At 38.5% G+C, this 12,512-nt stretch overlaps 2 protein-coding genes across 4 annotated transcripts in view; one reads left to right on the forward strand and one right to left on the reverse strand.

Moving 5' to 3' along the window:
* GPR89A (G protein-coupled receptor 89A) overlaps positions 1-12,512 on the forward strand; it is an 82,706-nt gene that overhangs the window by 59,866 nt on the left and 10,328 nt on the right. For 2 of the 3 annotated variants that reach the window (XM_058439356.1, XM_032151630.2), the window contains exons 11-15: positions 329-424; positions 2,548-2,637; positions 6,587-6,652; positions 6,796-6,927; positions 8,563-8,665. In XM_058439356.1, coding sequence (XP_058295339.1) covers positions 329-424; positions 2,548-2,637; positions 6,587-6,652; positions 6,796-6,927; positions 8,563-8,628 — 450 coding nt within the window. In that variant the 3' untranslated portion in view covers positions 8,629-8,665. The other variant, XM_032151629.2, reaches the window with a different exon arrangement.
* The window catches only part of PDZK1 (PDZ domain containing 1), a 36,408-nt gene continuing 32,211 nt past the window's right edge, over positions 8,316-12,512 (reverse strand). The window contains exons 7-9 of the mRNA XM_032151625.2: positions 10,608-10,832; positions 9,680-9,970; positions 8,316-8,439 (exon numbers count right to left, since the gene is read on the reverse strand). Of these exons, the coding sequence (XP_032007516.1) occupies positions 8,386-8,439; positions 9,680-9,970; positions 10,608-10,832 (570 nt within the window). The 3' untranslated portion in view covers positions 8,316-8,385. The remainder of the gene's footprint in view (positions 8,440-9,679; positions 9,971-10,607; positions 10,833-12,512) is intronic.

Here is a 12,512-nt window from a genome sequence, read left to right on the forward strand (position 1 = left end):
CTGGGATTTCTTGATTCTCTTAATCTGACTTCATCTACCAGAATGTTACCTTTCTGGCTCCTGATAAATTAAGGCATAATGCCGTAGCTTTATTCCCCTTGACTGTTTACAGAAAAGAAAGATGGAGTAAATGGGGACTTTTCTTTGCCTATATATGAGTATCCAAAATAGATTTCATATATATGATTTGGATTAAGAGTAGAATTGCATTTTTAGGAACATTGACCTGTAAGATATGTTATAGTGATTAATTCATTAGTTTGAGTCACTTTTTGAAAGAGTAAGTGATTGTTAATATGCTCCGAGGTAAAAATCTGCATCTTTGCAGGCTACCATCAATATTGTTTTTGATCGAGTTGGGAAAACGGATCCTGTCACAAGAGGCATTGAGATCACTGTGAATTATCTGGGAATCCAATTTGATGTAAGTGTTATATCAAGATCCTGGTTTGTCATGTTTCTTTCTGTTTTATCTGCCATAACTTATCATTGCTAAGATTCTAATTTGTATACTTTAGGTACTTGCTTCTGCTTTTGTTCCCACTCTGTATATTTTGACATATTCACATGGAAAATTTTTATATTTTGATGTATTCACATGGAAAATTTGTAAAAGGCCAAGATTCTCTCTCTTAACATAAAGCCAGAAGTAATGACTGATAGTTAATATTGTCATGGATGCTGATTATTTCTACAGCTGCTCCTCTGCTTCTCTATAGGCAGCTACCAGTTTACCATTTTCTCCCCACCAAGGTATTCAAATACTTCTTTATGTGATTCTTGATGAGCTCTTCAAACACACAACTCACCTTTGATGCCCCAGTGGAAAATTAGCTACTAATTAGTGTTGTGTTAGAGCTGAAACGATTTCTGCTGTAAGAAATGATCTTTATCAATTAAGGTGGACCTTGGGCTAAAGATGGTCACTGTCACCTATGCACAAAATTGTTTTTTTAAATTGTCTTTTTACTGTTTCATAATACCACTGTCATAAATTCCTAATTGAAGTTCAGTGTCTTTATTCATAAACCAGAGCCAATGACTCTGGCTGAATAGCACTCTAATAGTAAGACCAATGTCATATTCTTAGTCCCAGTATAGGCCATTTAGCTGTGCTGTCAACCTAGACGCAGACTGCATGCTACCCCCAGCCATCCATCCCAGCCAGACGTGCCCCTGATCTCAAAAGGACTTGGATGAAATGAAAATGAACCAGAGCAAATTAAGCCCCAATCCTTGAGAAACAGCTCAATGTACATGTTTCTTGATGCTAGATCAATAGTGTATCCTCTTTGAGTGTGAAAGAACATGGTATCTTTTCTTCAAGTTGTATATAAATTATATTAAGTATGCTTTACAGGCCACGCACTACTGTGGCTCACGTCTGTAGTCCCAGCACTTTGAGAGGCCGAGACAGATCACTTGAGTCCAGGAGTTCAAGACCAGCCTGGGCAACATGGTGAAAACCTGTCTCTAGAAAAAATATAAAAATTAGCTGGACATGGTGGCATGCACCTGTAGTCCCAGCTATGCAGGAGTCTGAAGCAGGAGGATCACTTGAGCCGGGGAGACAGAAGTTGCAGTGAGCTGAGATAGTGCCACCGCACTCCACTCTGGGCGATAGAGTGAGACCCCTGTCTCAAAAAACAACAAAAAGTATGCCTTGCTGTTGTTGCATTTGTGTTTCCTGAAGTGTTTTACTGGGCTGAATTTTTAGCAATGCTTTTCCTTTTCTGTACTTTCTGAGGATACTTACATGGCCATGTATATATTCCATCTATAATTCATCTGTTTATGCCATATTTTGTAATTCTGAATAACAAATCTTTTAGATGTTAGTAATAGCAGCTCCCTTTCAGATACTTTTCAGAACTGAATCAAACACAGGGTCCCAAAACTCCTTCTCACTATGAAGCAATACAGGAGGAGAAAAAGGTATCATGTGGTTCCAGTGAAGTTCAACTATTTCCTAGAATTTAGCTGAGAATGTCTATATATTCTTTTACTATAAAAAGAAAGATTCCTTGAAGTTTTGGTGGTTAGGGAACTATTATTCATAGAAAATAAGCTATTATTTAGTTTCCTTTTAATTCCTGCTTTTCATTTATCACAGTAAAACTGTATCATTAGTTCTGTTTTTTCTGATTTATTAGCGTTATTTTTGTCACTTCTCGGTACTTGCTGCCGGGCATGGTGACTCATGCCTGTAATACCAACACTTTGGGAGGCTGATGTGGGAGTATTGCTTAAGCCCAGGAGTTTGAGACCAGCCTGAACTACATAGCAAGACCCTGGCTCTACAAAAAAATTTTTTTTTTAATTTTAAGGTTTAATTAAGTCTGCTAATTAAGATATCTACTGCAGTCTTTCTGTAGTTGTTTTATTTGCCACTTACTTGCTTTCCTCTCTCTCTTAAGAAAAAAAAATCAGGTTGGGTCTAATAAAGTTCCCTCTCACAGTCACGTAAATGATCAGGATATAGCTTAGCCTTTATATCTCTCTGAACAGAGATTTAGCACATATTTTTTCTTCCTGTTATGGTGGCAGGTGAAGTTTTGGTCCCAACACATTTCCTTCATTCTTGTTGGAATAATCATCGTCACATCCATCAGAGGATTGCTGATCACTCTTACCAAGGTATGTTTTATCACAGTGTTAAAAAGTACTGCTTATCATTTGTTTAATTAAATGTGGTACCAGCCGGGTGTGGTGGTTCACGCCTGTAATCCCAACACTTTGGAAGGCTGAGGTCAGTGGATCACGAGGTCAGGAGATCGAGTCCATCCTAGCCCACATGGTGAAACCCCATCTCTACTAAAAATACAACAAATTAGCTGGGTGTGGTGGCACATGCCTGTAGTCCCAGCTACTCGGGAGGCTGAGTCAGGAGAATCACTTGAACCCAGGGAGCGGAGATTGCAGTGAGCCAAGGTCGCACACTGCACTCCAGCCTGGTGACAGAGCGAGACTCCATCTCAAAAAAAAAAAAAAAAAAAAAAGGTGGTCCATGAGATAATTTTACCTCATTAAGAATTCTGCCTCCTGAGACTTTAAACAACAGTCCCAAGGATTTAAAAGACATACAACAGAATTTTTAAAAGTTAAACTACTACATAAATTGATGATGATATATTTACATCATATACCAATTATAGATAAGTACATTCACTAAAGGCAATAGAGTAAGATATGGGTCTGTTTTGTTCACTGATATGTTATCAGTATCTAGAACAGAACCTAGCACATGGTAGGCAGATATTCAGCAGATATTTGAGACTGGAAGAATAATTGTGAGAATCACTTATAGAGAAGATATGGAAGTAAGGGAGCAGAATATAGCACGTCCTCAGTGTCATCAATAAGTTCTTGGAAACAGCGGCTTTAAGCAAAACTGTATATACCAACTCCTCAAAAAAATGTTTCATTCAACATTTCATTATAATGCTGTGAGAAAAATGTAGTTTTGTTATATATCATTTCACTTAAAATCTCAGTTTCCAAGATCCTATAAATAGCATTAAGTAAGGACCTACTGAATTCAACTATTTTCTTTTTTTTTTTTAATTGTACTTTAAGTTCTAGGTACATGTGCACAACGTGCAGGTTTGTTACATATGTATACATGTGCCATGTTGGTGTGCTGCACCTATTAACTTGTCATTTACATTAGGTATATCTCCAAATGCTGTCCCTCCCTCGCCCCCCTACCCCACGACAAGCCCCATTGTGTGATGTTCCCCTTCCTGTGTCCAAGTGTTCTCATTGTTCAATTCCCACCTATGAGTGAGAACATGCGGTGTTTGGCTTTTTGTCCTTGCAATAGTTTGCTGAGAATGATGATTTCCAGCTTCATCCATGTCCCTACAAAGGACATGAACTCATCCTTTTTATGGCTGCATAGTATTCCATGGTGTATATGTGCCACATTTTCTTAATCCAGTCTGTCATTGTTGGACATTTGGGTTGGTTCCAAGTCTTTGCCATTGTGAATAGTGCCGCAATAAACACATGTGTGCATGTGTCTTTATAGCAGCATGATTTATAATCCTTTGGGTATATACCCAGTAATGGGATGGCTGAGTCAAATGTTATTTCTAGTTCTAGATCCTTGAGGAATCGCCACACTGACTTCCACAATGGTTGAACTAGTTTACAGTCCCACCAACAGTGTAAAAGTGTTCCTATTTTTCCACATCCTCTCCAGCACCTGTTGTTTCCTGACTTTTTAATGATGGCCATTCTAACTGGTGTGAGATGGTATCTCATTGTGGTTTTGATTTGCATTTCTCTGATGGCCAGTGATGATGAGCATTTTTTCATGTGTCTGTTGGCTGCATAAATGTCTTCTTTTGAGAAATGTCTGTTCATATCCTTTGCCCACTTTTTGATGGGGTTGTTTTTTTCTTGTAAATTTGTGTGAGTTCCTTGTAAATTCTGGGTATTAGCCCTTTGTCAGATGAGTAGATTGCAAAAATTTTCTCCCATTCTGTAGGTTGCCTGTTCACTCTGATGGTAGTTTCTTTTGCTGTGCAGAAGCTCTTTAGTTTAATTAGATCCCATTTGTCAATTTTGGCTTTTGTTGCCATTGCTTTTGGTGTTTTGGACATGAAGTCCTTGCCCATGCCTATGTCCTGAATGGTATTGCCTAGGTTTTCTTCTAGGGTTTTTATGGTTTTAGGTCTAACATTTAAGTCTTTAATCCATCTTGAATTAATTTTTGTGTAAGATGTAAGGAAGGGATCCAGTTTCAGCTTTCTACTTATGGCTAGCTAGTTTTCCCAGCACCATTTGTTAAATAGAGAATCCCTTCCCCATTTCTTGTTTTTGTCAGGTTTGTCAAAGATCAGATGGTTGTAGATGTGTGGTATTATTTCTGAGGGCTCTGTTCTGTTCCATTGGTCTATATCTCTGTTTTGGTACCAGTACCATGCTGTTTTAGTTACTGTAGCCTCGTAGTATAGTTTGAAGTCAGCGTGATGCCTCCAGCTTTGTTCTTTTGGTTTAGGATTGACTTGGCAATGCAGGCTCTTTTTTGATTCCATATGAACTTTAAAGTAGTTTTTTCCAATTCTGTGAAGAAAGTCATTGGTAGCTTGATGGGGATGGCATTGAATCTATAAATTACCTTGGGCAGTATGGCCATTTTCATGATACTGATTCTTCCTATCCATGAGCATGGAATGTTCTTCCATATGTTTGTATCCTCTTTTATTTCGTTGAGCAGTGGTTTGTAGTTCCCCTTGAAGAGGTCGTTCACATCCCTTGTAAGTTGGATTCCTAGGTATTTTCTTCTCTTTGAAGCAATTGTGAATGGGAGTTCACTCATGATTTGGCTGTCTTTTACTGGTGTATAAGAATGATTGTGATTTTTGCACATTGATTTTGTAGCCTGAGACTTTGCTGAAGTTGCTTATCAGCTTAAGGAGATTTTGGGCTGAGATGATGGGGTTTTCTAAATATACAATCATGTCATCTGCAAACAGGGACAATTTGACTTCCTCTTTTCCTAATTGAATACCCTTTATTTCTTTCTGCTGCCTGATTGCCCCGGCCAGAACTTCCAACACTATGTTGAATAAGAGTGGTGAGAGAGGGCATCCCTGTCTTGTGCCAGTTTTCAAAGGGAATGCTTCCAGTTTTTGCCCATTCAGTATGATATTGGCTGTGGGTTTGTCATAAATAGCTCTTATGATTTTGAGATAACGTCCCATAAATACCTAATTTATTGAGAGTTTTTAGCATGAAGGGCTGTTGAATTTTGTCAAAGGCCTTTTCTGCATCTATTGAGATAACCATGTGGTTTTTGTCTTTGGTTCTGTTTATATGCTGGATTACGTTTATTGATTTGCATATGTTGAACCAGCCTTGCATCCCAGGGATGAAGCCCACTTGATCATGGTGGATAAGCTTTTTGATGTGCTGCTGGATTCGGTTTGCCAGTATTTTATGAGGATTTTTGCATCGATGTTCATCAGCGTCTAAAATTCTCTTTTTTTGTTGTGTCTCTGCCAGGTTTTGATATCAGGATGATACCCTAACTCATTTTATGAGGCCAGCGTCATCCTGATACCAAAGCCTGAATTCAACTATTTTCTAATCAATGTAGGAAGACTTCACGGAGGTGGAAAGTGAGTCCTCTCTGGTAGGAAAGGTAGGGATTTAAAATCCAGGAGCTTTTGAATGAAAGAGAAGTGGTTAGGACAGGAAGGGATCTGCAGGCATGTAGCACAATTTTAGAAAGAGCACGGGAGCCTACTAACAATTACAAATGCTTGGAGTAGGCTGGAGTGATCTGACAATGTTTTATAGTGATGTTAAGTCATATATATCACATAGTTTCTGAAGTTTGATAGCAATAGGAATCCTTTCATATGTTATGTAATTAAATTACCTCCAGGGGGAAAGTATAACTTTTTCAGCAGTCTATTTTAAGTCTCTTCTTTAGAGTCTTAATCATATGAATTGTTCTATACAGGATTGTGGCATGGAAGAGACACTTTTAATCAAATGTTAACCATATTTCTTACTGTTCGTGACACAGGAATCTAACAGTACTGCATAAATTTATCTCCCTCTTTCTTGACAGTTCTTTTATGCCATCTCTAGCAGTAAGTCCTCCAATGTCATTGTCCTGCTATTAGCACAGATAATGGTAAGTTTAATGAGTTACCTTTATGTTTACAGCTGTAAAATATCAGAAATGTGCTTGATACTTTTAAGAATTTTAATAATTTCCTTTGTCCTGTTCCTCACTACATTCAGAGTCACTTCTGGATTAATTCATTTGACTTACAGGGCATGTACTTTGTCTCCTCTGTGCTGCTGATCCGAATGAGTATGCCTTTAGAATACCGCACCATAATCACTGAAGTCCTCGGAGAACTGCAGTTCAACTTCTATCACCGTTGGTTTGATGTGATCTTCCTGGTCAGCGCTCTCTCTAGCATACTCTTCCTCTATTTGGCTCACAAACAGGCACCAGAGAAGCAAATGGCACCTTGAACTTAAGCCTACTACAGACTGTTAGAGGCCAGTGGTTTCAAAATTTAGATATTAGAGGGGGGAAAATGGAACCAGGGCCTGACATTTTATAAACAAACAAAATGCTGTGGTAGCATTTTTCACCTCATAGCATACTCCTTCCCCCTCAGGTGGTACTATGACCATGAGTAGCATCAGCCAGAACATGAGAGGGAGAACTAACTCAAGACAATACTCAGCAGAGAGCATCCTGTGTGGATTTGAGGCTGGTGTAGAGGCGGAGAGGAGCCAAGGAACTAAAGGGGAAAAATACACTGGAACTCTGGGGCAAGAGATGTCTATGGTAGCTGGGCCAAACACATAGGATTTCCATTTTAAGGTTCACATGGAAAAGGTTATAGCTTTGCCTTGAGATTGACTCATTAAAATCAGAGACTGTAACACGTTGGCCTTACGTTCATTTTATCAAGCATAGCTTCATATTATGCTTGTGTGATCTAACATGAGTTAGCATCCCACACCTCCTCATCTGATCCTGCCCCATTAAAATAACCAAGAGGTTATCTGTTCTTTTCCGGGAAAGGGGTGGTATGCACCTGAAATAGATTCTACCAAAAGAGAGATTTCAGTTATGTCATTTTTTCTTGATTTCCTGTGAACTCTTAGTATTATATCCTACTTTCAATTTGGTAGTGATGTTTCCTTTTGTTTTTTTCTATCTGCCCTTCACGCTGTGGGGTGAAACTGTGAATAACTTAACTGGGGGAATAAGTCACTTGTGAAAGGGAAATGTTGAAAAATTTTTAGAACACTCAGACATGCAATTTAAGAAAATTCTGAATTTTATTACTAAGGTCTTATTCTGTACTTTATTGTGTTTTGGGTTTCTAGAGGCAAATGAAGGTTAAAGCATAAAAAGTGAATCCAAAACAAAAGCACTATCAAGCATACTCAAAAGGTATTTGTTAATGGTATTTATTCTAGCAACCACAACATTGTTACAAAAGCACAATTTTAATAGGCTTATCTGCTAAGGTGCTTTAATAAGCAGCTGTCACCTATACAGAGTTATAAATCATCTTTGGTGCTCAAGGAACCTGTAGAAGTAAGAGACATCATCATTCAGAGAAATGTAGTTAAGTTGAAGCTTGGAAGAGATCACATGAAAAAAATCTAGCTCTTGCCTTATCTCTTCCTAAGTTAAGCATAAAATTAGCCGTCTGCAATAGCCGCCTGTAAGACAAATGATAACAGAAGACAATCACACATGGTGAATGGTTTCCAGTGGAGTTTTTCTTCTAAAGAGACAGTAAACAGGTCACAACTCATTCCTTGAGAAAGGATTCCTATTAAATACCCGGAAACAGCTATCAAATAAACAGCCAAAGCTATTACTTGTTTTCATCACATCTCTGTATCTTCAGAATTGGAAGAAGAATGTGAGGCTGTACTGTGGGCCTGTGTATAAGAAAACAAAGAATTTACAAATGGTAGAGTAATGAAAGAGGGATGATCTATTCTAGAGTTGCATGACTTAAGTCGGGGAGTAGAGTCACTCACTAGAATTTCTTTCTTTCACAGCATGCAGTTGACAGCAATTGTCTAGAGCTGATAAATCAAGAAGTAAAAAGTTTATCAGTATTGTAATGGGAACCCCCAGAAGAGCCTGAATCAGTCGATCTAGGTATGACTAGAAGTCAGGTGACCTGAATTCTATACTTGATTGTTTTCAACTTGCTGTTTGACACATTAACAAATTCCTTAATGTCTGTATGTATTTCTTTTTTATAAGACTAGAATATTGACTTCCTAAAGAGAAATTATAGAATTTTTAAATGACAACTAATAGTATTTATTAAGCATTCCAGAATACAAATCAGTGGGCATTGTGTGTGTTCATTAAACTGAGTTTATTAAAATGAGTATTCCACCAATGAGCAGAATTAATATAATGGAAAGAAGAACAACATTGAATTAAACTTTTTTAGAGTCTCGGCTTTGCTATAAATTTCCTTTATGAACTTGGATAAGTCAGTTTACTTTTGGACCTCAAGTTCATCTATGAAAAATTGGGCAAAAATATAAAACTGAGACTTACCAAGAAATTTAATCCAAATATATAGAGAATAATATGGAGAATGCTTAATCTTTCCTAGTAATAAAACTGGAATACCTGTCAATTGTTTTAAACAATATTGTCTTTAACCATCACCACTTACATGCTCACTATGAGCCAGCCACTATTCAGAGCACTTTAATATAGTTAATACAATCTTAGTTAACATGATCCTGATAACAATCCTCCAAATTATCCCTGTTTTATGGGTGGGAAAACTGAGGAACAGAACAAATAAATCCATTTCCCCACAGCTGACAAATGACAGAACCAGAATTCATACCTAGATCATCCAATTCAGGCTCTTTTGGGGGTTCCCATTACAATACTGATAAACATTTTACTTCTTGATTTATTAGCTCTAGACAGTTGCTGTCAGCTGCATGCTATGAAAGTAAGAAATTTGTTGTCCTTATACTGCCTCCTGTCCTCTACAATAACTTGATTTGTTAGGTATCTTTACATTGTCATTTTCTAGTTTTAAAAAAAATCTGTGGCAAACATAGACATTAAATATACTCATAGGGACTGTACCCATACTCTAGTAAATTAGATCACGAAAAGAAATAGGCGCCCACTCACCCGTTCTTTTGCCATGTGTGAGTCATGCTTTGACTCCACCACTATTCCTTCTTTAGAATCTGGAGGAGTGTCAAGTGGATCAGCCAGAGAGGAAACAATAGGGATTTTCTTAGCTTGGAAATAATCATAGGCAGTCTTTCCACAGACTAGAAGTGTGACATTCTTCCCACTGCTCTGGATTCTATCCACCACCTTCTCATAGGGTTCATCTAGCACATTCACCCCATTCACTTCAATGATGACATCTTCATCCTCTAGCCCAGCCAAGTCAGCAGGGCCGCCCTTCTGTACCTGTGAACAGAAGTTCTGAGTTATCAATTTCAAACAGAGAAGGGGACATCACACTAGCTCTCCTTAAGAGGATAGATGAGGAATTCAAGAATTTATTTTTAATCATGTTATTATTTCTCCTTGAGGAATAGAAGTTGAGAAAGATATTCTAATGCTTTTATATTTATGAAGGCTATAACTTCCATACTCACATAATTAGTGGTATTATAAATAGTGGTTCAGTGTCATATGTCTTCTGGGATGAAGGGGGATAAATAGGTCTCCCTTCTTCACTCTCAACTTGAAAGCTATAGGGAGTCTTATCAGTCCCTACAGGGTAAGGGGTATTATGCCAAATGCACAGAAGCAAACAAATATGACTGCCAATCAGGGTTGATAGTGACTGTCAGCTAGAGTTCAGTCAACTCACACTGTTTGGAACAGATGTTTGGAAAACAAGAAAAACATGAGCTTATGATGTACTGGTAGCTAACCTAAAGGGTGTGGGACCATGACAACATTTATCTGAACCCAAGTGAGACCCCTCAGTGTGTGCCTTCAATGGAACCTCTCTACTAAGCCATCAATGGGTGGGAAAAGCTGACACTATCCTAACTGTGGCTGTGTTTGTTGGGCTGCTGGAACCGGATTACCATACCTCTTTGATGAATGAGCCTGGCAGACCCCGAATCGCATTTAAGTGAAAGCCATAGCCATTTTCACCTTTAGCCAGCCTGCAGAGTTTAGGCTTATGATCTACTTCCTCTGTAGTATCTGGTGGACTTGAGACTTCCAGAGAAGTGGGAGTAGGAGCTGGAGCCTCCTTGACAGAGCCATTGGGCAGTTCTTGACTTTGATAGTAGAGAAATGGAGAAAAATGAGCCTTTTGAAAAATAAAGGGAAAAAACATTAACTTAGTTGTAACCATGAGTAAGTTATACTTTGTTAAATGTGCTAATTTTTAAGGTATCATACATATTCCACTCTTCTTCTGGATGTGTCTGATTGTAGGCTGTAAAATTCCTCTACTACCCCAACCAGGAAAGGTATAAAAGATTGCGCTTCGTTATGGAGTAATGTGTATATACATGTACACAAATGCACACATGAACATAAAAGCAGTATAGGATGCAGTACAAGGATCCCAAAAGATGTCTAAAAAATTGCTAGTTTCTTTTGAGTTCATGATAGTGAACAAGTCACTGAACAAGCTATACATAATCTCCCTGTTGGGAAATGACACATCTGACTGACTAGCCGGTACCTCATGCAAAGTACATTCTTCTGGCTTTTCCTTTCGGTAAGATGGTCTTCAGAGCTCCTTAAACACATTAGAAAAAGTTAAACACAGGACCCTTGTGATAGTTAATTTTAGATGCCAACTTGACTGGATTAAGGAATACCTAGAAACCTGGTAAAGCATTATTTTGGTGTGTGTCTGTGAAGGTGGTTCCAGAGGGGATTAGCATGCGAGTCTGAGTGAATGAACTACAGAAAGGCAAAGGTGTCAGTCTGTCTGCTAGAGCTTGGACATCAGAATTCCAGGTTCTCCAGCCTTTGGACTCTAAGATCTACTGCCGCAGCCCCCCAGATTCTCAGGCCAAATGCACAGAAGCAAACAAGTAGGACTGCCAATCAGGGGTGATGCCACACTACTGGCATCCCAAGGTCTCAAGCTTGAAGACAGCCTGTTGTTGGGCTTCTCAGCCTCCGTAATCACACAAGCCAATTCCCCTAATTAATCTCCTCTCATACCTGTATCTATATCCTATTAGATCTGTCTCTCTGGAGAATGTTAATATAACACTATTTTTATCACTATCCGAAGATTCAAAGCTACTAGAAGAGACCAACCCATATACACAGTAATAATTGGTGAGAGGGTGACAGCTATTATATGGGCACATATTGTAACAAAAGTTAATTCCAACCCTTTACTGCTTGCCAACACCCTCCCCTTCCAGACCTGGGATCTGTGCTTATTTTGCTATGTATTGTAAGCATTCGTTGTCACTTCTATTATGCGAAACTCTCCAACATCTTTAAATACTCCTAATTCATATCAACTCCCAGACCATCCATGTGAAGAAATGATGATCTTGAATACCGAAGAGGCATAGAACAGGAAACAGGATTGATTTTTTGTAATAGAATTAAAAGCCTAACTGGCTGTTTTAGTTGAGACAATTAGAAGGGTGGACCTGGGTATGGTGTGATCCTGGATCAGCAGCTAAATGGCTGCCCACAAGTGTCCGGAACATTTGTTAGGTGATGAGTAGGAAATCAAGCAATGGAAGGTTGCTAACCACAAGACCACATCTCCTTCCTTTCTAAGTGAGAATACCACCAGCACAGAACCTCCTAGTTACCCAGTTCAACTAACTTCAGACCTTTCAGTCATATACTTGGAACAGTTCCACGATGGAGTCTTTCTCTTTAAAATATGGAAAATTATCAGGTGACTCATTACATGCAAAAATACATCTGATAACACTACCCAAACAAGCAAATCAACTGTATCTGACAGTCGCAGCTCATCTCGAGGCAAAGTGCAGTAACATTA

This window comes from Hylobates moloch, unplaced genomic scaffold, assembly GCF_009828535.3.
Source record: "Hylobates moloch isolate HMO894 unplaced genomic scaffold, HMol_V3 SCAFFOLD_5, whole genome shotgun sequence".
Lineage (NCBI taxonomy): Eukaryota > Metazoa > Chordata > Mammalia > Primates > Hylobatidae > Hylobates > Hylobates moloch.